Source organism: Cucumis melo, chromosome 4, assembly GCF_025177605.1.
Source record: "Cucumis melo cultivar AY chromosome 4, USDA_Cmelo_AY_1.0, whole genome shotgun sequence".
NCBI classification, from domain to species: Eukaryota; Viridiplantae; Streptophyta; class Magnoliopsida; order Cucurbitales; family Cucurbitaceae; genus Cucumis; species Cucumis melo.
In genome coordinates, this window is record NC_066860.1 from 14,809,845 (window position 1) to 14,834,295 (window position 24,451).

The 24,451-nt window shown below is 32.9% G+C and overlaps 3 protein-coding genes across 9 annotated transcripts; 1 reads left to right on the forward strand and 2 right to left on the reverse strand.

Moving 5' to 3' along the window:
• Window positions 1–4,909: 4,909 nt before the first annotated feature.
• Window positions 4,910–13,179, forward strand: LOC103489907 (long chain acyl-CoA synthetase 1). 3 transcript variants are annotated; one of them, XR_007820500.1, is made up of 21 exons: window positions 4,910–5,072; window positions 6,108–6,271; window positions 6,468–6,531; window positions 6,617–6,706; window positions 6,810–6,866; window positions 6,969–7,017; window positions 7,168–7,244; window positions 7,338–7,377; window positions 7,453–7,547; window positions 7,633–7,800; window positions 8,143–8,253; window positions 8,421–8,508; window positions 8,594–8,660; window positions 8,759–8,834; window positions 9,007–9,124; window positions 9,316–9,561; window positions 9,651–9,790; window positions 9,871–10,053; window positions 10,536–10,655; window positions 10,736–10,859; window positions 12,926–13,179. XR_007820500.1 is itself a non-coding variant. In XM_017044896.2 (20 exons), the coding sequence occupies exons 1-20, from the start codon at window positions 4,968–4,970 to the stop codon at window positions 10,778–10,780; spliced, it is 2,103 nt and encodes a 700-aa protein (XP_016900385.2). In that variant the 5' UTR covers window positions 4,910–4,967; the 3' UTR covers window positions 10,781–11,044. The 3 variants fall into 3 exon arrangements, 2 of the variants coding, with proteins under 2 accessions (XP_016900385.2, XP_050940286.1); XM_017044896.2 differs by lacking the exon at window positions 12,926–13,179 and having other exon boundaries at window positions 10,736–11,044; XM_051084329.1 differs by lacking the exons at window positions 4,910–5,072; window positions 12,926–13,179 and adding an exon at window positions 5,789–5,892 and having other exon boundaries at window positions 10,736–11,044.
• A 378-nt stretch (window positions 13,180–13,557) lies between these two features.
• LOC103489909 (uncharacterized) lies at window positions 13,558–16,089 on the reverse strand. Of its 2 annotated transcripts, none has more exons than XM_008449248.3 (4): window positions 15,753–16,089; window positions 14,365–15,031; window positions 13,953–14,097; window positions 13,558–13,862 (listed from the first exon to the last, which is right to left on the reverse strand). In XM_008449248.3, the coding sequence occupies exons 2-4, from the start codon at window positions 14,927–14,929 to the stop codon at window positions 13,784–13,786; spliced, it is 789 nt and encodes a 262-aa protein (XP_008447470.1). In that variant the 5' UTR covers window positions 14,930–15,031; window positions 15,753–16,089; the 3' UTR covers window positions 13,558–13,783. The 2 variants fall into 2 exon arrangements, with proteins under 2 accessions (XP_008447470.1, XP_008447471.1); XM_008449249.3 differs by having other exon boundaries at window positions 14,365–15,021; window positions 15,753–16,015.
• Window positions 16,090–18,598: 2,509 nt separating this feature from the next.
• Window positions 18,599–23,693, reverse strand: LOC103489910 (uncharacterized). Of its 4 annotated transcripts, none has more exons than XR_537747.3 (6): window positions 23,525–23,693; window positions 22,367–22,697; window positions 20,538–20,985; window positions 19,861–20,159; window positions 19,171–19,689; window positions 18,599–19,082 (listed from the first exon to the last, which is right to left on the reverse strand). XR_537747.3 is itself a non-coding variant. In XM_008449250.3 (6 exons), exons 2-5 carry the CDS (start codon window positions 22,667–22,669, stop codon window positions 19,342–19,344), a joined length of 1,398 nt encoding a protein of 465 aa, XP_008447472.1. In that variant the 5' UTR covers window positions 22,670–22,697; window positions 23,525–23,693; the 3' UTR covers window positions 18,599–19,082; window positions 19,320–19,341. The 4 variants fall into 4 exon arrangements, 3 of the variants coding, with proteins under 3 accessions (XP_008447472.1, XP_050940288.1, XP_050940289.1); XM_008449250.3 differs by having other exon boundaries at window positions 19,320–19,689; XM_051084331.1 differs by having other exon boundaries at window positions 19,320–19,689; window positions 22,367–22,723; window positions 23,525–23,669.
• Between the last annotated feature and the right edge of the window lie 758 nt (window positions 23,694–24,451).

The following is a 24,451-nucleotide window of genomic DNA, read 5'->3' on the forward strand; positions in this document are numbered from 1 at the left end:
CATCTCTCATTTCCTTTGTTTCATGTTCTTGCGATTCAAAACAGCTTCAACTCTCCTCCTCCAATTATCTCAGATGGAAAATAATTTTGCTTGAGAACTTTACATATTGCTCTTTGAGTTCAACTCAAACTTACCACTAGGACTACATCTTGGTACGTAATTTGGATAAATATTTGATACAAAATTGAGCGACGAAATCCGTCAATCAGACAACAACCCTTGCATGACTAGTACCCACCACAATACTCCAGCTAGTGACATGCTTCGACAACCTCTTCTTGCATGCAAACTTTGACAACCACCTACAATGATGATTGCCTTAGGCGATTATACCTCTACGATCATCTCCAATAGCCACTTTCAACATCCAACTTTGTATGACTATCTTTGACATGTCAATATTGACCATCACTACTAGTGACCAACTTCATGATCATTTCCAATAACTAACTCTAACGACCAACTCGATCATTTGATCATATATACTAAGAAACAAAAACTTAAAATTTGGTTGGTAAAAATATTTTTATATATATAATTGAAATTACTAATTTGTTGTATTAATAGTCATCTTTTATAGTAATATCACATTAATATACAGACTTTGGTCCATATTGTCAAACCAAACAAATTGATGTATACAAATACTTTTGTGAACAAAGTAACCAAACACTATACTATAATTTTGTTAGTTTGTATGAGACAAAAGTATTTGGTTCTTCTTATTATTTATTTTGAGAGAGAATTTTGTCACTTCAAGCACAATGGTTACATTCAAAAAATTGTAAAATATATGGGAAAGGTTTTAAGTCAGACTTTTCAGGTTAATGTTAAAAATTTGTTGAAATGCTAAATTAACAAAAAAAAAAAAAAAATTAAGCAAACAAAAACAAACAAAACTAACTTATCTATATGTTTTAAACACAAACTCATAGAGTTAAATTCAGATTTTTTAACTCTACAAACCATATTAATTTCAGATTTCATAATTCAATTCAACAATACTCTACGACTTCTAAAACTTTCTTTTTTTTTTTTTTATTTATTATTATAGGATTGAAAAAATTGATTATGAGTTTTTTATGAATTGATTGACAAAGGAGAGAAAATTGAACAAATATAAAAATTGAAACACCTATTTTATTTAGTACATATTAATGATAAAGTAGGAAAAATTGAACATCTAACTCTTAAAAACGAAAATCATGCCAATACTATTGAGGCAAACTCGCTTTGGAATCGTAACAATCGAACAATTTCACTAATTTACTATTTTTACATTTTTTTAAAAAGTTTTTTGGATTCATTTATAGGAAAGGGGTTACGATGACGGTAAAGAAGAGACAGTTATAGTTCAACAACAACAAAAAAAAAAAAAAAACAGAGCGACGGAGAAGACAAAGAAAAATGTATTGAGATTGAAGTTAGAGCCAAATAATGAACAAATGTTTGTGAAATTAGTTAATTGGAGGAATAAAACCAATTAGATTTGGTGAAAAAATATATACATCTTTTCATCCTCCACTAACGGTTTAGTTTTTGTTGATTATAATACATCGATCCACCAACGATCGATTTTAAAAATCGATGTCAATGATTTGTACCTCAAACGATTGGATGATGTTGAATAAGCTGGTTTTGTGGTCAAATTTAGTTTTGAAATTTCCATTCATTAATAGGTTGGAACAATAATGTGGTTTAAGTTTTGAATAGAAAATAAAAATTTAAACAATCCCTTTGAGTGACCCACACCCCTATACAAAGCGGTCTTCTTCAACCGTTGAACCGATGCTTCAAAATTCAATGTTATGTTGTTGATAATTTTATTTTAAAGTGTTTCATTTAATTAATGCAAAATTCAATCCATCTTTGTTTGTTTTTTTTTTTTTTTCAATTTTTTTCTATCTTCCCCTTTAAAGTTTAATGTCAAATCAATCCTAAGAATTTGGTTGGGGAATACTTTCTTTTCAAATAAATAAAAAAAAAAAAAGAAAAAATTCATGGCTTTCAATGCAATTCAAATAGTGAACTTGTAAGTTAGAAAAGAGGTCAATTGCTTTATAGATATATCCATTTTTGTGAGATTTTTCGTGGGAATTGGTTTCCCTTCAAGAAAACTCTCCATTTTTTATTCAATTTTTTAACTTTTAACTTTATTCTAAATTTTATTGCATTTATATTAAAAGAGTATATATATTTTTAAAATCGAAAAACATTATAAAATTTTTCAATAAAAACAATTATATTTTTTTTAGAAACAGTTTTAAATATAGTAAAACAAACTAAAATATTTCAAAATTTTGGATTTTATCGAAGATAAACAAAATTGAACTTCTATTACTGTTTATCAATATAATTAATAGAAGTATATCAATGTCTATCATTGATATAATCTGAAATTTTGCTATTCGTTGTAAATATTTTGTCAAATTTGTCATTTTTTATCATTCCTCTGTTTTTATATAACGATATATCTCATAATCTTTTACAAAATAAAAATTTTAATATTACAAGTTTACTAATCCTTCAACTTAAATATCATATCATCTATAATCATCAAGCTATCATCTCATAAACAATAGAGTCTAAAATGTTTTTTTAGAAAGTGTATTAAATTAAAGTATAAAAACATTAAAATGAAAATTAAATAACTTAATTGTACATGTTGAAGCTATTAAAGTTATATTAGCACCGAGACGGGGGCGGAGCATGTGTAGTCTCTCCACCCCTGTCCAATTTTGTCAAGTCGAAGAAAGTTCGCTTGCTCTCTCCTCAATTTATCGTTTAGTTGGAGGAATTGCGACCTTTCTCGAGTAAATCTCAGTCGGACAAATGGACATCTTCACCTATAAAACAATTAAAATTACATGGTAGGACTCACCCTGCAGGACAAATGGACCTCACCTCTCACTACCTGTTGCTAGCTAGTGTATTTTGTCCCATAGACATTTGAATGGATGCTTAAGCATACTGCAAATGTTGAATTTTGATGATGGCAAGCTAAGGACCCTCACATTTAATGCTACATCATGAGAGTGGGTGAGGTGGAACATTTGGTAGTCTTAATCTTTCTTTTTCTAGTCGTTAAAAGCCTAGTTTGAATCGTTTAGAGCAAAGGTTACGTAGGACTATAATAACCTAACCACTTTTAGTTACGATAAATATTACAATCCACTATCGTTTTTACTATTTGATAAATTTTTATTTTTGTAACCGACCCATGTAATTTTTTTATAATTTAGTTTTTATGCAGAATTTATTACTATTTAGATCTTATAGATTATAAACATTTACTTTTTACTGCTTGGTATTAAATACTATTAATTACTTTAAATAACTTGCTACTTCTGCACCACCATTAAAAATAATTTTTTAAACCTCATTAGTATTTGAAACTAATAAACTAAAAGTTTTCTTTAACAAAAGTTATTAATGAATGAAATATTCATAAAAGTACAAAAGAGATCAACACCATCCAATAGAAATATCATTGGAAATCAAAGAGATCCCAACATGAAGATATATACAATATCAAGATGTACAAAGAAGGAAAAGTAAAAGATACAAATCAATCCTACATAAATGGTGACATAAAAAGAAGAAAGAAAAAAAACAAATTATACAACTAACTCCATAACTAAAAAGTTAATGCCAACTAAAAGTTAACATTAAAGTTTTTTCGTCACAATACCAATCAAATTTATAACTCACGGTTAAAAGTCTAATACTTTTAAAATTTAGTAACGAATAAATAACTTCAAAAAACAAAAGTACATTTCTAAAATACCATCGTCCAAACTTGAAATAGTAAAGTGTACGAAAAGACCTAAAATTGACACAAATAAAGGATGAAACGAAAAAGCTAATATTAAATAGAGGTAGGTTGGGATGAAAAGTTACCGCTCCAACTCCGATTTAAAGATAAAGTAATAACAACACAAACATATATAATAGAAAGGGTAGAGGGATATATATATAGGGAGGTTATAATGTACAAACAATGAGAATTAATATTTGATCATAAATGTTTGGGATAATGCTATGAAGAAATATATCCCCCATCTCCACTTTTACAACGCCGCTTATACCAACTAACCCATCTCATTAATATATATATATATACATATGACAACAATATTAAAAGCTTTTATCCTAAATTTGGTTTCTAATCATATATGAAAAAAATATTTGTTTGTTCTATAATTTATAATTAGAATTAGGAAACGATTACTGAATCATTTCTCGCCATAATTACACACTTTTCGACTTTCCATTTAGAACAATTATATCATCGTAGGGTTGACCTCTTCACCTTTTTCAAAAAGCTTAAAGTTTAATTGAGCTTTTCTCTCGATACAACCTAAAAAAATCACATTTTCTTTAACTCATCATATTAATATTCCAACCAAGTCTAATGGGCGACTAAAACAAACCCACCAAGGAAAAAACAAAAAGGGGTTCAATAGCAATATACGAAGGTTGAGACTTACACAATTCCTATGCTCAAATTTTTCAATACATGCCTTTTTTTTTTTTATTAAGAAATAAACATTCTGTAAAATTTGCTCCCGGTCACGTAACATTGTCACAAAACTTATTGCTAACATAATTCAAAACATTTTGTAAAACAGAATGCTCAAGTTTTGCCTTTAATAAAATCAATCAATCCTATTGAAGTAACAATTATATAGACATCAATATTATTTATGAAACCATAAACATGGAGTTAGGCATCATCTATCTTTATCTTTCTATTACTAGAAATTTTTTCTTTAATTATCTTTTTCCTTTTAGAAATATTTGTGTATATATGAGAGGAAGAGAAATACATAAAAATAGGTGTATTTTGAGAATAGGTCATTGTTGCCCTTAGTAAAAGATAGTTGAAAAATAATGTTTAAAATGAAACAAAAGTTATCCACGTAGAAAACATTAGTTGAATAAGTGAGTAAGATGGGCAAAGATTAATGGTGTACGGATGCACCAAATATTTTGCTTATTTAATCGACTTCATTGCCTTACCATCTCCCATTGCATTGCATGATTTTCCTTACTCTGCTCATCATACCTCTGTAAGCCCACTTCCCTCTTCTTCTTTCCTTTGTGTTTGTTTTTTGGAACTTGGGGGTGGGGTTTTGATGATCATCATATTAACTCATTTCCATTGCTGTTCTCTTCTCACCACTCCTAAATATCACCAACTTTCTTTAAAAAACCAGGCACCATTTTTCTTCCACAAACTCTTTCTTTTTATACTTTTATACTAATTTCAATCTTCTATTCATATACTTTAACGCTCTCTTTCACTTCTAGACTTATAAAATGAGTATAAGTCCGATAGTTCAAGTAATTATCCATACGAGAAGAAATTATATTTTATTCATATTCTTAACGCATCTTCCACTTCTGGGTTTGGGAATTAGTTTAAGTCTAAGGAGTAATCATCCATATTGATCAAGAAGGAATGATGTTTTGTTCATATTCTTGACGCATCTCTCACTTCTGCGCTTAGCAATTAGTACGAGTTAAATGAGTAATTGTCGAAATTACTAATTGAGAATGTTTGCTTGATACTTTCCCCTGCTTTGTTTCTTTCTTCAATTTCAGAGACCAAAGCCTAATGACTCTGCTTTTAGTTAACTTCAACACCATTTCCATGGTTTTAGAATTTCTCATCTTAAAAATCTGAACTTTTGAAATGTACCCATTGAACCTAATGTGCTTCTGTTATGGCTCTCTCTCTTTTTTTTTTTCTCTCTTTTTCCTTTAGAACTCCATAAAATTTGAGCCATTTTTATTCATCTGTGTTCAATTGGAAGCATTTGGCGATGGTAGTTGGCCTCCCATTTAATATCTGCAAGTTGGTAGCTGACTTAATAACTCTCTGTACATGTTATATGTAGAACTTTACCCTTCTAATTAATTCTTCAGAGAAATATTTTGTTTAGGTTTTTGTTTTGTTTTTCATTTTTCCTTCCCATTGAAAGTTCCAAAGCGAGTTGTGGAGTCAATGGTGGGACAGTTCTGACATTTCGAACTTTTGAAAAACAATATATAGCTTTGAGACATAGTTTTGCTTGTGTATCCATTAATGAACTATACAACAGGTTTTCCAGCAGTTGAAAATGAAGAGGTTTTCTGTCAAGGTTGAAGAAGGAAAGGAAGGTAAAGATGGCGAACCATCCGTCGGACCGGTTTATCGAAATGTTCTGGCAGAAAAGGAATTTCCTTCTCCGTATGAGGATTTGAGCACATCTTGGGATCTTTTCAGGTTATATTCTATCCATGTTCAGGTTCATGTTTTTGGGATTCAAATGATTGTGTGAAATGAATGGTTTGATGTTATTGCAAGGCTGAAATAGAACATCTTGTGTTTCAAATAAACTTAAGAATGTTAAGGATTTTTTTCTTTGTTGGAAACTGCTAAGATAATGAATTCAAGTTGGTTTCTTGGATTGTTTTTGCAGTGTTTCAGCTAAAAAGTATGCTGATAGACGGATGCTCGGATGGCGAAAATTCGTCGAAGGGAAGGTGAGTTTAATGAACTCGAATGGTTTTGTTGATTGCTTGACATTATGATGTTTTGATTCGGGTTTCTTTCTTTTTTGGTATCCAGCCAGGACCTTATATATGGAAAACGTACAAAGAAGTTTATGATGATGTTCTTAACATTGGTTCTGCACTACGAGCAATTGGTGCCGAACCGGTAAGCACAGTCCTGCCATTTTAAGGTTTTTTCCATATGATATAGGAGAAGCATATAATTGTAACAATGACAAAACTAAAGAAACGGCAATGTTGTGCAACAGGGATCACGTATTGGGATTTACGGGGCGAATTGTCCTCAATGGATTGTTGCAATGGAGGTTCAACTGAAAGATTCTTCATATTTTGTGCTGAATACTCCCTGTTAAAGTTGCTTTTAGTTATTTGATTGTATCAGATAATGTCCTAAATGTTTTGTGTAGGCTTGTAATGCCCATAGTTTGATTTGTGTGCCTCTCTACGATACTCTTGGTAAAATACTTGTCTGAATTCACTTTTCTAGGAGATTTTAATTTGACATTTTCTTATCAGTTTACTTCTCTGCTCTTTGTGAGTAATAACTTCAAGTTGAGTTTTCTGTTGATTCTTATAATAACAGAGAAGGGACTAAATGAATTGCAGGACATGGAGCTGTTAATTTCATTATAGATCATGCAGAGATCGACATCGTTTTCATCCAAGATAAGAAAGCAATAGAAGTAAGAGTTGCTGTCTAGTTAATATAATATGTTTTCACATCTCAATCTAAACCAAAAAAGATGCACTTACTAGATTTGGTTGAAATTCTGCAGCTATTAAATTCTGAATGCAAAATTCCTCAGAGGTTGAAAGGTGAAAATGATGATATAAGATGGTTTTCTATAGCAATAATCGAACAAATTTATCGAGTTTGATTCCATTTCGCAGTTGTTATCTGCTTTACTTCACTCAAGGAGGAAGAAAAGATTTCAGCAACAAACAATGGGATGAAACCATACTCGTGGGACGAGTTCCTTCGCTTGGTCCGTTTTAAATCAAAACCAACAATTTTATTACCTCCTTTAATTTATATGTTAAGTTGACATGTGAATCTATTTGAATGATCAGGGAAAAGAAAACCCATCTGAGATCAGTCCTCCGCGACCTCTTGACATTTGCACGATTATGTACACAAGTGGAACCAGTGGCACTCCCAAAGGGGTTGTGTTAACACAAGAAACCATCACTACATTTATTAGAGGAGTTGATATCCAAATGGAGCAGTTTGAAGATAAGGTAAACAACTATCCTTATTTTCTTTTAACTCACAAAGTTGTTGGAATGCCTTAAATTTGATATTGGTGCTCAATGATATCCATATTTGTAATATTTATACTATTTATAATTTGGACCTTAGGATTTAAAGAACTGTGTTGTTTAAACTCTTTAACATCTTAATTATTCTTTCTAATAATAAATTGTTTGTCCTCTAACCATAGATGTAATTAACACATTGTTGATGAAGCACGTAAATATCTATGCCAATTCTCTACTACCTACTTTTTTCGGCTTATCTCTATCCGTCAATTTCATAACAAAAGTCATTTCCTTTTGCATGTATATCTTTCTTGTCAACAGATGACAGAGGATGATGTGTATCTATCATTTCTGCCTCTAGCTCACATCCTCGACCGTACGGTTGAGGAATATTTCTTTCGTAAAGGCGCATCAGTTGGCTACTACCATGGGGTATTGTATTCTTTATGGCATTATCTAGCATCTACTTTTGAATAAGATCATTCAGATGTGATTTACTAATGTTCTTTTTTTGAAGAGTAAATGATTTGAAATATCTTTTAGACCTTTGAGAATCAGATCAGAACAGCTCATTTTCATTTCTCATTCCTTTTATGAAGGATCTTAATGCAATAAAAGATGATCTAATGGAGTTAAAGCCAACTCTTTTAGTCGGCGTACCTCGAGTCTTCGAAAAGATTCACGAAGGCACGAAAGCATTGCTCATTATCTGTAGTTTCTTTACATTCCATAACCTTGTTAACAAGTTTAAATTATCAAATCTGTATTTCAGGAATCAAACAAGCTGTACAAGTACTCAATCCAGTGAGAAGGAAGGCTTTCGATTTGCTCTGCAAATAGTAAATCAAGTTTTATCCTCTTTTTTACTAATGGTTGCTTATTTTCTTCATGATTCTTGTAAGATCAGAGATAAATCATATATATGCTGAAATTGCAGCAAACTTTCATGGATGAATAGTGGATACAAACAAAAAGATGCATCCCCTTTGGCAGATTTCTTGGCATTCCGGAAGGTTGAATTCTACTCTCCTAACTAAATTATGTACTCTCGATTACGAGTTCCTCGGCCTCAAAGACATATGTTTATGTTCTCAAAAAGTCATTTCAAACAAATCCTGAACTTTATATCGTACATGACCTTCACTAACTTGATTATCACCCAACACTAAACTTCTATCAACTCAGGTGAAAGCAAGATTAGGCGGCCGCCTTCGACTAATAATATCTGGGGGCGCGGCCTTGAGCACAGAAGTGGAAGAGTTTCTAAGGGTCACATGTTGTGCCTTTTTTGTGCAAGGCTATGGTAAAGAAACACCCTACCTACACAAACACTATAGGTTTAGTTTTACTGATAGCTTTTCAGCACATTTCAAGCTTAAAGATTCTCCATTCTTCGTTGTAATATGCTTAATGAGTTTCCTCTCCGTCGTTTTTGCTATATTGTTTAAACTTTTGTCCAAACATTCTGAACAGCCATGATATGGTAACATTTAGGATTGACTGAAACTTGTGGACCAACAACTATTGGCTTTCCTGATGAGATGTGTATGCTCGGAAATGTTGGCGGAGTTACGCTATTCAATGAGCTTCGTTTGGAGGAGGTTCCAGATATGGGTTACAATCCGCTCGGGGATCGTCCATGTGGCGAAATATGTGTGAGAGGAAAGACAGTTTTTACTGAATACTACAAAGACCCTGAACTAACCAAAGAATCAATAAAGGATGGTTGGTTTCACACAGGTGATTCATCACTTCCCTCTCTTGTTCTTGTATGAAAAATTCATTGCTATTTGACTTGTTTATTCCATTTCATTCTTGTACTACTTTAGGAGACATTGGAGAAATGTTCCCAAATGGGGTTATGAAGATCATTGACAGGAAGAAGAATCTCATAAAACTATCCCAAGGAGAATACATAGCACTCGAATATTTAGAAAATGTTTACTCGATTACTCCGATCGTCGAGGATGTAAGTTTTGAATTCTCTTTCTTTTGAGTTTCTTTCTGAAACTAACTCCATAATATTGATTTGATCTACTCTTTCCAAAGATATGGATCTACGGGAACAGCTTCAAATCAATGCTGGTGGCAGTGGTGGTTCTACATGAGGAAAACACTAAGAAATGGGCAAATTCAAATGGTTTTTTGTGTTCTTTCTCTGAGCTTTGTCCTCTTGAACAGCTCAGACATTATGTTCTCTCTGAGCTCACTTCCACAGCAGAAAGGAACAAGGTATTGCAATTTCTTAAACAACCCAAACCTCGGCTCTACTTCAGTGTCGAATAAGTATGATAAAACCACTTGATTATATTTCTTTTTCACATTTCATATTAAAAAAAAGGTACTTTTATTAGAATGCCTTGACTTTGTTATTTAATGCTTCAAAATGACCAAGCATAGAAGTCTTGGGGCAATGATCTTGAAACCTAAGTTTTATTCGTATTTATCTTATTTACGTTATTTACGATTTTGGTTCTAAAGTTTAGAAGGACATGCTCTATAAACTCCAACTCTTTTAGTGCCCTCTAAATCAGTAGTTTAATATTTTTCTCTCTAATAAAAAACTGTCATCTCCCTCTACTCGTAGACGTGACTAACACACTATTGATGAATTATGAAATTTTTTATGATGATTCTCGATAGTTTACATTTTTCTGTGTATCTTTTATTGTCGATTTCTTAACTGTTTCAACTCAATGTCCAATTCGCATCAGTTGAAACGTTTCGAATACATCAAAGGAGTTGTGTTGGAATCGCACCCATTCGACATCGAAAAGGATCTGGTGACAGCAACTTTGAAGAAGAAGAGAAACAACTTACTCAAACACTATGAGGTTTGCTTGGAAAACTCTTCTTTTTTCATTGATTGAATTCTTCCAAACATAGATGAATGAAAAGCTTCCTTCTGTTGTAGGCGCAAATCAATGCAGAGTACAAAAATTTGGAGACAAAGATATGATAAAGTTGAAGCTTAGTAGCTGGTTTTTCTGATCTCAAAAGCATACAATCAAAATCATTTTGATGATGTTACAAACAGAGTAGTGTTTTTTTCTTCTCTTCTTGCAAATAAAGGACGATATATGGATTCACTGTTAGATGAAAGTATAGTAGATGATTGATGCCTTTGTAAACTTCAATATAAAGTTTTGTCTTCTCATTTTCAAAAAATTTAAACTTTGTGTGTTAAAAGGTTTAAATACTAATCTTTTATTTACTCTTTGTACTTTTTATTTTTTTATTTTAATTTCTATATTTTCAAAAGGTTTATTTTGATCCTTATACTTTTAACTTTGGTTCATTTTTGTTCATATACTTTTGAAATGTTCGTTCCAATTTTTATACTTATTGTTTTGGTTCATTTTGATCCCTATACTTTAAAAGTATTGATTTTTGTCCTTTTATTTTTAATTCTGGTTTATTTTTGTTCTTGTACTTTTAAAAAGTGACCATCTTGATCCCTTCATTTTCGTTTTCATTTTCATTTAAAAAATAATTCTTTTTTAAGTTCGATGATCAGAGTTGAAATTGCAAAATCAAAATGAATATTTTTAGAGTAATGAGACTAAAAAAACCAAACCTAGAAATATAAAAACCAGAATGAACATTTTAAAGATAGAGAGGCCAAAATACTAGGAATAAAGTACTAATTAAACTTATAATTGAATATTGAATCAAAATTTAAAACATCTCAACTATATAAAAATTATTGATGAATATATCTAAAAAATTAAAAAATTGATTTATAGATTAAGAATTAAACATTTTACCTATATTAAAATATTTCTATTATTTTAATAATGCCATAAAACGTTGATTCACTCATTCTGTTGATGTCAAGTTTGCAATATATAAATATTGATTGGCATGGGAATTGAATACTAAATCTAAGGACTTTTGAAGTGATTATCTTGTAAGAGTATCAAAAGTGAGTTTGGTAACTCTTCATCAATATGATATAGTTATGAAAATGAGGTTTTTCTTCTACAACAACTTGAGCTTCATAATTTTCCTCTATATTTAATTCCCTAAAAGTATCGATTTATTTGCTTTAAGAGTTCCTTAAATCTTGAAAAGCAACTCAAGAGGTTATTTAATTTTACACACATCCCTAAAAGATGAGATACATATATATCAAATTCATTTTCAACCATATGTTTGAAATATGGCCCATATGGTCAATAGTTATGTTTTTCTTTTTCTTTCTTTTTTTTTTTTTCTCATTTCATAAATTGTTAATTATTGGTATTTTTTTTATTTCTTAAAGGAGTAAAAAAGAAAAACTATTTCACATTTATTATTTTTTAATTGAAATTAAATTTAGTATACAATATAAAAACAACATAACATACATTAATACTATTATAAGAAGTTTACAAGATGTAATGCAATTTAATTCCCAAAGCCAAAATATTAAAAGAAAAAAAAAAGGAAATGGGGAAATTGATGTTTTCATGTAAGAAACAAAGAAATGTTAAACAAATTAAATGTTGTTAGTAAGGATTAAAAATTCCCACCAACTTAAAAAGGGAAACTTCTTTACTAACATATGTAAAATTTTATGAATTTCTCATTCTGGTTTCCAGTGACTAAAATCGAAACTAGAGATTAGGATGAACCTATTTATTTCCAAAAAATAGTTTTTAATATAATTAAAGTAATGTGAAATGAAAATTAATTAGATGCACACCCATCCCCACACCAACATAGCAATGACACACGTGTGTGTATATATAGTAATGACACACGTGCGTGTATATATATTGATTCTCCACGATTTAGGTTGAAGTTGTAAAATAAATACTTTGATCTCTAAGGTTGTATTTGAAGTTGTAATTTGAAGTTGTAAAATGAATACTTTGATCTCCGAGGTTTAAGCAAGTCAGCAGGTTACCCTATAAAATAGTTAAAGTATACATAAATTGATCCGAATACAATCATATATTAAAAAAAAGTCTCAATTGTTAGTTGATTTGATAAAAAAAATGACTAAGTTGATTTGATAAAAATAGTGACCAAGTTGATTTGACAAAAACATAATAATTTAATATTATGATTTCTAGAGAAGTGACCATTTTAATTTCCACTCTCTCCTTTCTAATTTCAGAGAAGATGGAATAGTGACAGCAACAATTGAAACAACGAACGGGCTCCCTAAGTTGGAGGAGATCAAGATGGAAACAAACTTTGAGAACTATTAAAACTTCAAGAACCAACAACTTTAAATCTTATAGACCAAAACTAGTTGTCAAAGTACGATTTAAATTCTCTCAATCTACTATTATACAACAAACAATAGAACTAATCTTAAGGTTTATGATATTAACAGAATTACCTACCAAACGTGTTCAACGTTCTTCATATTTTGTGAATCCAGACACCTTTTAATTTGCTTGATTTTAGAGCATTGAATATAGGTACAAGCATGTCAAGTTCTTTTTTCTTTTCTTTCTTTCTTTCTTTCTTTTTTTTTTTTTTTTTTTTTGGCAAGCATCCAACCAACTTACGTGCAGTGGACTATGTCAGGTTATATTTTAGACTACAAAAACATATTTAGTTCCATTTGTAACAATTTCATATACTATTGATTTTTTAACAAATTAGGACTTGTTACAATTTCAAGTAGGGATCAAATTGTTACAAATTTTACTGCACGAGAACTAAATAATTATATGATTATATATGTGTAGTTTCAAAGTTTCAAGGATAGCTTCTGGTGAAAGCGTCCAAATTTGAATATAAAAGGAAAAAAGAAATAATATGGATCAATAACATGTGAACTCTCTCTGTACATGAAAAGCCTAGCAAAAGACCATTGGAGGGAAAGTTTGAAGCCTTTGCATATTTACAGATACCATTTACCAACAACAACATGATGTGAAGCCTTGAAACAAATTATATGGTATGAAAATTTCAGTCTACTAAAGAAGATGACGATGATTTACCAGCTTATTGACACTAAACTTCAATGGTTCTTCAACTCTTCCACCGAGCTCCCTTCTTGTACAGCTGCAGCAGGGTCAGAAGTTTGCTTGCCTGCAAAACTGCATCAGAACAGTGGACTTTAAGATGAATGGCACACAATAGTGAAGTGTTTACTACAGTGAATGGTGGAAAGATTGTGCTACACTGACTTGAGAATGTGGGATTCAGGTTCGTTAACATTAGGGGAAGATTGAAATTGAACTGAATGCTGAACGATCAAGCCTGCACCTCCACCAACGGAAGGGGCAGGAGAATCCGATACCATTACCATTGTGCTACCTTTAGCACTCATTCCTGCAAGAAATTTTTACAAACATGAGCTTCAATAATGCTTCATAGCTACCCTCCTTTACTCACAATGTCAATATAAGAGCTTTTTGCAATTCTAGTACATTTGAAGGTTTGCAATTCTAGTACATTTGAAGGTGGTGGTATATCAGGTTTTTACTATCAATGTACTGTTTCTAGTAGTCAAGCCAAAAAAAAAGAGGACAAAGAATAGCACTCAAGGAAATATAAAAATGAGGGGCTGGAGGGAATATAAATTTAAGTATCCCATACCTTGAAAGATGATGACTACAAAGAAGAGTAATGTGATGAATAAGGCAGGTAAGCTGCTGTTGAATGAAGATGCTTTCTCTGCTTTCATCTTCTTCAAAGCTTTTATTCTCTCAACTGTGGCACGTTTTTTCACAGCTAACTCGGCAATCTCTCTAACAAAGATCCTGTCGGCAGCATCCAACGATGGACCTCTCGGAGGTCGTGGTGGCTTGTGAACTTTTCCATTCTTCTTAATCTTCCCTTTCACGTTATTCTTCTCAGCAAAAGCCCCAAATTCTCTCCTCTTTTCTCCATCTGAACTCTCCATCAACAACTCCACATTGTCATCAACACCAAGCTTAACAAGCTTGGTGGAATTGCTACTGGAAGCAAAGGTACCAGTTCGACTTACAGATCTATCAGAGGACAGAAACCCACTCCGAAGCCTGCCAAAGGTTTTTCTGGCATGTCTTTTTGATGTCGAATCAGTTTCACTGCTCAAATCGTCTTCACTGGTATTACCACCACCTTCAAGATCGATTTCAAACTCTCTATCTTTTGTAGCCATACAATCTAAAGCACCCATCTAAAGAGGTTTTACTTTCCATTGCAGCAGGGCATTCATTCTACCAGGATCCTGAATCAAATGGGCCTTCTTTTCTTCTCATCTTCTTAATACTGGAGAATCCTTTTATAGAAAAAACAAATAAATAAATAAACCCAAAACAACTTTACATCAGTTTTCTATACAGCTCCAAATTGTGCCCATAAACTTTTTGTTCATTCCATTTATTCCCTAAACTTCAGAATTTCAATAACATCCTTGTCCTCCCAAGACTCATGCCATACCAACAACATTGATGAATGTTGCTATGACATGCTCATTATCCATCAATAACTTACCCCATCACACAAACTTAATTAAATTCTTTGTAACAAGCAGTCACATCAATTTTCCATTAATAGTACTGACCATAATGCCTAAATAGAAACATAATATGAAGTTAAAAAGGAGAAGATTAGAGCACATGGTATAACTTCGTGAAGTAAATCTATAATGTAACCTTCTTAATATTTAAGCTTCTCATCACTTTTTTAAGTTTCGTATGATATACGGTTACGTGCACAAATTGAGTCAAATCAAGAGTCACCCCCCCCAACAACAAGGACAACCCTTTTTCAGCTCTCTTCAAAAAATGGCAAATGAAAAGCAGAAATTGAATTAAAGAAAGAGTGAAGGCCTTCCGCTTCATCTGATTTCATTTACTCAAACAACAGAGCATACAATGAAGACACCATACTCGTTAAATGAAGATACACTTGCAGTAACAGGAAAAGGGTTGGGGAATCAACCAGTATTTTCGACTTTCATGGTTGTTTTACCCTTAACGAGAGAAAGAATAACTCACCGACAAACAGTAAATCAATAAGAAGAAGCCATTTCCGCCCCTTTCAGGGTACAATCCATGAAGGGATCGAACAAGAGAGGCGAGAAAGCGATCTGGAGAACAGGAAAGGAGTGATTTGGAGAAGGAAAACGATGAAAGAGAGAGAACCCAGATCGTGAAATGGGAGAAGAAATTTTGAGACAATCGAAATGGGGAGAAAAAATCGGATCTGTAATCGTGAGGTGCGGCGCTTAAAGAGCATTTGTACCTCCTAAAAGTAGTTCATTTTGGTCAATTTCCAATTATTCAATGAATTAACACGAAACATTATTAAGGATACTCTTCATTCATATAACAATGATTCATACAAATGATAACTCTCTAATCAATGGATAAATTATTTTAACAATTGTAATGTTACTCTAACCTTTCAAAATGGTTCTAAACTATTTTATTTGTGTTTGAAAAAGAGTCTAATTTAAAAAAAAATGAGTAATTTTGAATCCTTTTATAAATAAAAATTCACTTCTTAAAAATCATTTTTCTTCCCAAATCAATATAAGGAAACTTTTAAACAAAAACTTTTTGGGTTTGGATTTTAGATGAAAAATTATCTCGTTTTTCATTTTAAATCACCAGCACACTCTTTCAAATCTTAACTTTCATCAAACACTTGATAAATTTAACTCTTGATAAATTTTACATTGGATAATTTTGAAAGAAAATTAAAGTACTTTTAAAGCAAATAAGAAGTTCAAAAGTTTTTTTTTTTTTGTAACATGAGACTTAGTTTCTTTCGTAATCGATCTTAAATATATGTTAATTAAAATTCAACTTAGTATATTCCTTCCTGAACTTAAGTTTTCTTAAAGACACAAACTTTCAGACCTTAAAAAGATATAGCAAGTACCTTATTATTTATTTTTAGGTGACAAGTATCTAATCTACTCAATTAGGTTAAATTGACAAAAAGACTAACAAATTTAGATCAAAAATGTGCTGAGTGAAGATTCGAACGGTTGTTTAATCCACTAATCCAGACATTAATTTATGCTTATTAAAAGATAAGACAAAAGTATTAATTGTTTTATAACAATGCTAATCATTTGCTTTGCTTTGAAAAAGGTAACCACGTCGCATTAAAATAAACAGTGCCTTTACTATATTTGTAGTAGGTCCCCCCGACTTAACTAAACAAAAGAACCTTGCATACCATTAGTAAACCAAATACATTAAGAATCACGAGTTCTATAATGTATAATTCAAATTTTCCTATACCAAATTGCCTAAAAAGACATGGTATCCAAATACAGAGAGAATTGATATAGACTGCTCAAGGACCTAATACCAAAATGATTTCAAAATTCCAACCTGTTCTGTCAAATTTTAAGCAAAATCCCTCTCATTTCCACGTCACTGATTTATCCTAATAGGTACAGCATTTGAAAGCTAAGAAATCGAAAATACACAACCTTTTTATCTTGAATTGATATTTTACGATATCATTTGAGAAAATCTAACTATTATCGAGTACAAAGCCAAATCGGAGGAATAAACTCCTATTTGAATTGAAATTGAAATAGTAATGAAATCTCTTCCTAAACCTACGAATCCCTTGGATAATAAATATAAATAAAATAAAACCTGATATTAGTCACAAGAGATTGGAAGAATTAAGCGCTCACACAGTTTTGACCTTCTAGAATCAAACACACATGGAACCTTCAATAATAGAAATACAAATCAACCAAAAGTGTTCAGGTGTTATCCTAGGATTTCCTAGCACCATGACCAAAATAAATATATGTTCCTCTCCTATCCTCCAAATGAATGTTCCAAAATATATTCCTGTCGTTTCTCCCCATTTGCGTTATATAGATAAAAAGGGAAATAAGAGAATCGAACATACCCAGCGAAGTATCCAATATTTCTTGGTTATGAACATCTTAATAGGTCGTTATCAAATAAAATAACTAGAATATGTATTATCCACATAAAATGGTTCTATCCATTGAAAGGCTTCTTCCCTATAAGTTGAAGCCCACCCTTGACCACCCCATGCAAGTCAACAGAATTCATCACTACTTATAATAACACAACTAGACACTTAAAAAACTATAATTAAGATAGACTTTACCCAAACTTCTAGTTTACCCCAATAATCCACACTAGTCCCCTGTTAAAGCAGTTATTTAATATCAAAACATGTCACTTCCTGGCCTTCACAAGTACATACAAAATAATTTCATCTGATGGAATATTCTGATGCAGGCTAATGAAAAGACCCAAAACTCCAAAACCTTAATGTGTAAGAAAAGTTTTAGTCAGTTCCTTCTCAACAATTGGGTGTATTATATGCATAAACGAGCTTATCTCAATGGTAATTTGCATGACCTAACTGGAAGTCGAACGTTCAATTTGGGGCCTATTATGTCATCACAGGAATTCAGGCGATTTGTTCAATACCATAAAGTAGGGGAATGATGATGGCAAATGTAATATTTTCCATTAGCTTCAATTAATATCTTAATATCCGGTAGAACCAAATGCTTCTACTTACATTTACTTACTACTTTTCCAGACGCATTTCTTCAAATTAAGCAGTTCTGATGAAATAAAAATTTAAAGTAAAACAGTCATTTCTAAAGATTATATACTAAGAAAACCTATACCCTTCTGTGACATTCCTATTTCATATGAATAAGAAAGAAAAAGAAGACCACACGAAACATTAAAGAATTCCCCCTTCTCTACATCAAAATCCATTCATTTCCCAGCCAAAAACATATGGACCAAGCCATACCTATAGTTTATGGGTTATGGGTTGTGGGATTCTGGAAAAGCGTTTACAGATTCAGATAAGTATATAAAACATAATCGGTGAACTGTGTGGCATTACCAATTTATAACGGATCACAACTAGTACACTATTCAACACTCCCAAGTCCAGATAGCAGTGATAAACAGTTTTTAAACTTAACAACCGGTAAAGGTCAACTATCCTGAGCTTCCATGACAGTGAAGGACTGTTTCAATACAGTCATCCCGCTTGTTCCCAACAATTAGATAGGGAAAACAGTAGAAAGAAAAGTTTGCCAAGGTATCAATTTATAACCAATTCAAAATCTCAACCGTTCATGAGAACTTCATCTGACTAATAAATCCAAGATGGCATTGCATGCCGCTCTTTACAACAAGTTCTGAACCAGATGAACTATCAAGCTTAACTATAAAAACAACTGGTAGTAGGCTACTACGAATGCTAATTGGTCCAAGACCGTAAGATACATACTTACCTTTCATTAGGCGTTCCTCCCAAGCATTATGCCCTACCCAAGATGGATCTGAATCCTGAAAATTTGGGAATGAAATTAAAGCTATTGCTGGCTAAGGGACCATTTGCTGTAAATTAAGATTGCACATGGAACGCCAAAATAACCTTTTAATGGACATGGGCTCAAGTCCACGCACTTTATGGAGTAATATGAAATTCGGCATGGAGATTATGTATTGCCAATCATACAGCCGAACCAAAAAGATGAGATGACTAAAATCCTTTTAATTTGGCTGAAGGGTTAGACTACTTACCAACTTCTTCCTGGTTAACAAATTAGTATCGTTTGTAAGCATTCTCGTAATCATCGCGCCTCTGACGTTGAAACTCCCCAAAATTACCATGAGGTCTTGAAGGATAATTCTCCATGTGATTTTGATACTTGCTTCTTGAATCGAGGGCCGCCAAATTAGCCCCTTCGTAATGGGCATTGACTGAGCCACCTTCATATTCAGAATAGTTATGCTGCTTATAACCACCAAAACTTGAAGCGGCCATTTGCTGGTGCACTTGTTGCTGACGCCTTTGGGCATCAAGTTGGAGAAACTCATCCCACTGCTTTGCATGTGTGCCCCTCAAATGAGTCAATTTCTTCGTGTAGCTCTCTCTCATCTCCCTTATAGTCTTTTTATAAAACAATAAGTAAAAAGCACAAACTTGAAATTAAAATAACGAAGAGTAGGAAATTCATCGTGTAAAGAAGATCCAAATGGGGGGGATAATCTCAACATAGAAAAAGGGAAAAATACACCAGGTTCCATTCGATGAATGATTGCATTGATAGGAGATCCATACCTCACGGTGTTTATAATTTTCTTCATCTTCTTCTTTATCACGAATCTTTCCAAGTTCAGTTGCTTCCCTTTTATACTCCATCTCCAGTTCTTCAAGAGATTGGGGAAAAGCTGGATACTCGAACTGACGACTAGATTGCAAATCGGATCCTCTTCTCTCATTGTCCCATCCTTCGGTTCTACCATATGCACCCTTGTTCTGATAACTATCATATGAACCAAACGAGCTGCCAGAATAAGGTGGATGAGCTGGAGACTTTGAGTGGCTTGAACGACCTCTAACTCTGTCATTGCCATAAGCTTCAAAATAAAGGAAGAGAAGTGTTAATAGTAGATCTAATGCTACTATATGTTGCAAAGTCAACGTGATCATCATAAAATCCTACAAAGAAACCATAGGAGGAAAAACAACCAGGATGCCCGTTCATAAAATTATTATGTGAAGACAATCTGACCAATTCAGATCCTATCAGTGAAAATTACTTCAGAGTTGCATACATAAGCTTGAACAGAAGAACTTACCTCATGCTGCAAACAAACATAAGCAACAAATAACATTATTAAGAAGACCAAAAAGATAATTAGTAAAAAGATGGAGAAACAAAGATAACTACAAGCTACAACATAGAATTACCAGCTTTCTATTGATGCCGTAAACATATCCTATGCTTTTCCTACCTTGAACCGAGCTCCTTGGATATTTCTGCAAATCATCACGAGCACGGTTTTCAACAACTTTCTCCTGTCTGCTAAACCTAGGTTGAAATTGTGATGCATTTGTAGGACCAGAATGTGATCTATGGACATCAGAACGTTGTGATCTTGAACCAGCAGGGCTTCGATCAGGTGACCTGGATTTACTCATATGAGAACTAGAAGAACCCTTTTGATCGCCGTCCTCCTTAATTAACTTGTTGACTGCATCCAATCCCTTTAACAAAATTAACCTGTCCTTGCCACTAACAATTATGAATTTCTCATCCATCTTGATCTTACAACCAACGTCCTTTTCTATCTTCTGTATTACTCTATCAGTGAAAATTGCTCTCACGTGTTTATCCCTGGCTGGTACCCTTTCAAAAAAATCTTGAGATTTACGACTTGATCCCAACGTTGAGGGGCATCCCTATAAATAAACAAATTCGTAAGTAGCATTAGTTAAAACGGTGATAATCCACTTGAATTCTATTTTTATGTGAGTAAAGGGTCATGATCTTAAAGCAAATAAAAAAGTTCCAGTAGGTCTACTTCTTGTAAGAAAACTATCATTCTATAAAAACAATTCATAAAGTACCAAATAATCTCATCGCTTCTCCCCTTGCAACATGCACACATGCACCCACACACGTGTACTGAGTGCGTGGATTCTGTATGCATGCAAGTTGGTATTGGATGGAAAACTATGCTTCAGCAAAGATAATGCTTCTGTGCCTAATCATTAGGAATGCTCTACCAAAAAAAATATTAGAGACATTCTAACCTATCATCTGGTGAGTAACTTTTTCTTGAAGAAGCATCATAGATATGAATAAAAAACGAACCTTTTTATACCTAGGCCTCCACGATTGAGTCCCAATTCATTTTTTTTTTTTTCTTTCTTTCTTTGTTTTAATTGAGATTTTTGCAATTTTGCACATACAAACTCAATAGAATGGGTATAAGTGGGACAGAAGCGCTAGTTTAGATTTGCAGGTGCAGCTTCAAAACCATGAAGCTACTTGGGCCTTCATAGTTGATGGTAGTTCTTTTAATAGGATCATAACTGATTCACTACCATCAGCTATGTCATGTCATGTATTCTGCCTCAAGATAAGGTGAAGGTTTATTTGATGAATAACAGGGCAGTTGTATAATCGCAAATATGCAAGTCCATATGTTGGTTAAGTTTGATAAGCTAAGAAGGAATGGAAAAAACCCCCAGTAGGAGAACAAAACATACAGAGTAGTTGGATAATTAAGGAGAGATCCAAGTCTCTCGATCTTGACTGCCTAAGGATAAAATAGCTAGCAATTGAATAAACTTCACTACTTCAAAAGTTTGAATCCTAACAATTAACATGCAGCATGTCCTACGAAAAAAAAATTGTAGATACTTGGAAGAAGACTACAAATATATAAAATAAATGACCTTACTATCGGTTGTATAATTGTATTCTTGAGTTCAAAAGACTACAAATATAAGAACAAAATAGGAAGGAAAACACTACAATGTGCTTAACATTTTTTTTTCTTTTTTTTTTTTGAAAAGTGTATGAGTACTACAATGTGCTTAACAATGTTCTAATATGCAGGAAGGAATTTCATTGTTTCATAGAAAATTAAGAGTTCACAGTCTGGTACTAACATAGCAATGATAGCATCTCCTTAAAAAAGATTTAGTGTTCCAAATGAACAAACTGCCTGATACACGTGAACTTATACAATAGAACTCATATCTCTTTAGCTGTGAAAAGTCTATGTGCAATAACTTAACGAGATCAATAAAAATTCTACAGTACCCATAATACCTGAGTAAAATGGCCTGATTCACCACATATTTTGCAGATCATTTCTTCCTCTTTTCTCTTCTTCCAATTCCTCTCTGTAGCTTTTGACTTGGCCTCCCAAACCTTGGCTTCTCGGCTGGTAAAATCAGTTGGCACAGCATTGGGATCACGAGGTTCATCCTCCTCATCGGAACCGGCATGAGACCTTTTATTTGTATTCGTCTTCTCTTGTGAAACAACAGTGGTCGATCGTGGAGGGCCTGTGTATTCCTTGTAGAGTTCACTAAAGTCATCATCTCCATCCACATCTGGTGAATTTGCCATCACAAAAAGAGCAAATTCAGTTGAGCTCCTGCATTTTATCACCACGACCCACCACTAATCAATGAAAACACTTATCACAGAAAGAGAGAAATGCCCATTTCAGACTAAAAACACCTTGAATTTGAAAAGACAAAATAAAAATAAACAGCTAGCATTAGACGGGAGGAACCAAACGTTTGATGTAATTACGTGCCACAATCAAGGAAGTGACATTCATAACCCTCAGTTGTATTGGATTGCATAAAAAAGCTAACAGTACCATTTCCGGAGAGAGGTAAGTAAACCAGGAGAAGAAAAACCCATTGGATGTCCCATCATCCAGTTACTCATATCCTAATTCTAACATTCAGGTTCAGGTATAACGCACCAGTTAATCCCTAAGATCAATAACTTGGGAAATGTTTTCATTTCCACTCGCAACTCACACTCCCAACTCCACTGAGGCCGTCAGAAGACGAAAAAGAGAGTTCGGCAAATAAAGTCGCCGGAATAAAACATTGCACACTTTGAATCAGAAAAAAAATCAAAACAAAGACACAATGTCGCAGCATCAATTATAAACATACAGTCAACCACTACGAATAATGAACTTGTAATTGAAGCAAAATCGAAAACATACAAAGAACAACGCTGAAACGAAAAGAAAGGTTTGTCGGAGAGAGATAAAAAGACTAATAAAGATCAGAAAGAAAAAAACGTCAAGGTGAAGAGAAGAGTCAATTAGTGAGGAATTGATACTGAGAGCAACAAACATTCGGGCAAAACTTGATGAAGGAGAGGAAATCAGAAGAAGGAAAGAAAAAGGGAGAAGAGAAAAGCGAAAGAAAGCAACATAGAAGGGGAAATGATAAATACCTTGTCGGCGAAGTGAAGAAGCTGCCGGAGGCGGAGGCTGCTGCCGGAAGAAAGGTAGAGGGTCTGTGTGTTTATGGGTGGAACTGCCGCGGAATAAAACCAGGGACTCCGATAGGGTTTGAACGGTTTGATGATATTAGTTAAATTACTAATACACCCCCGTGATATAGGAAATTGACATTTTGAGTCCACCACACAAGAAGGGTGTGAGATGAGATAGAGTATTTGTTGTTTGTTATAGGAAGTTTCCAGAAGGTTACAAGGAAGACTCTTTTTAGCAATTTTATTTAATAATTGTTAGCTTTATAAATAAAGAATAAAAATACTTTTCTTATTGGAAATTCATTAATCAAAAAGGAATCATCCTATGAGAACTTTTTTTAAATAATGTTGTTTAAAAAAATATTATCAAAATAGGATAGTGAAGCCACCGGCTAGGTCAAGTCATGGATTAGGTACACAACTCGACTTAGTTGTCTATCCTGTGTGGTAGTCAACACGAAAATTTTGTTTGGCATTCATGGTTGTGGATCGGGTACACGACTTCAATGTCGATGTCGTGTACCGGATACACGACTTTCTCAACATAAAAAACCTACCCCACTTTCTACAACCTCCATCCTGTCCCTTTCTTTCTTTCCAAAACCAAATCCCTACCTCCCTTTCCCCTTTTTGTCACTGTCGTCGTCTCCCTCCTCTCTTCTGCTATCGTCGTCCCACCGTTCATCGTCCATTTCTTAGAAGTTCTAACGTATGAAGTTATTTTCTCTTTTTTATATATTTTTGTTTATACAGTGTTGTATTTGTATGATTTTTTTATATTCATAGTATTTTGTTTTTTAAATAATACTATGAGTTGCAAATAGAACGTGTCTTAATTGTTTTAATTGCATTGTACGTATTTTATTATATGCTTGATTTTGTTGC

What these genes read in the sequence shown, in the direction of transcription:
- LOC103489909 (XM_008449248.3), bottom strand. Translation starts at nt 14,929, where the DNA reads ATGGGTGCTTTAGATTGTATGGCTACAAAAGATAGAGAGTTTGAAATC. An exon ending in TGTAGTCATCATCTTTCAAG is followed by an intron (nt 14,098 to 14,364) that starts GTATGGGATACT and finishes AATTTCTTGCAG; the next exon opens with GAATGAGTGCTAAAGGTAGC. An exon ending in CCTGAATCCCACATTCTCAA is followed by an intron (nt 13,863 to 13,952) that starts GTCAGTGTAGCA and finishes GTTCTGATGCAG; the next exon opens with TTTTGCAGGCAAGCAAACTT.
- LOC103489910 (XM_008449250.3), bottom strand. Translation starts at nt 22,669, where the DNA reads ATGGCAAATTCACCAGATGTGGATGGAGATGATGACTTTAGTGAACTC. An exon ending in AATCAGGCCATTTTACTCAG is followed by an intron (nt 20,986 to 22,366) that starts GTATTATGGGTA and finishes GTTTATTTATAG; the next exon opens with GGATGCCCCTCAACGTTGGG. An exon ending in AAAATTATAAACACCGTGAG is followed by an intron (nt 19,690 to 19,860) that starts GTATGGATCTCC and finishes TTTTATAAAAAG; the next exon opens with ACTATAAGGGAGATGAGAGA.
- LOC103489907 (XM_017044896.2), top strand. Translation starts at nt 4,968, where the DNA reads ATGGTGTACGGATGCACCAAATATTTTGCTTATTTAATCGACTTCATT. An exon ending in GAAAATTCGTCGAAGGGAAG is followed by an intron (nt 6,532 to 6,616) that starts GTGAGTTTAATG and finishes TTTGGTATCCAG; the next exon opens with CCAGGACCTTATATATGGAA. An exon ending in TTCGATTTGCTCTGCAAATA is followed by an intron (nt 8,661 to 8,758) that starts GTAAATCAAGTT and finishes CTGAAATTGCAG; the next exon opens with CAAACTTTCATGGATGAATA.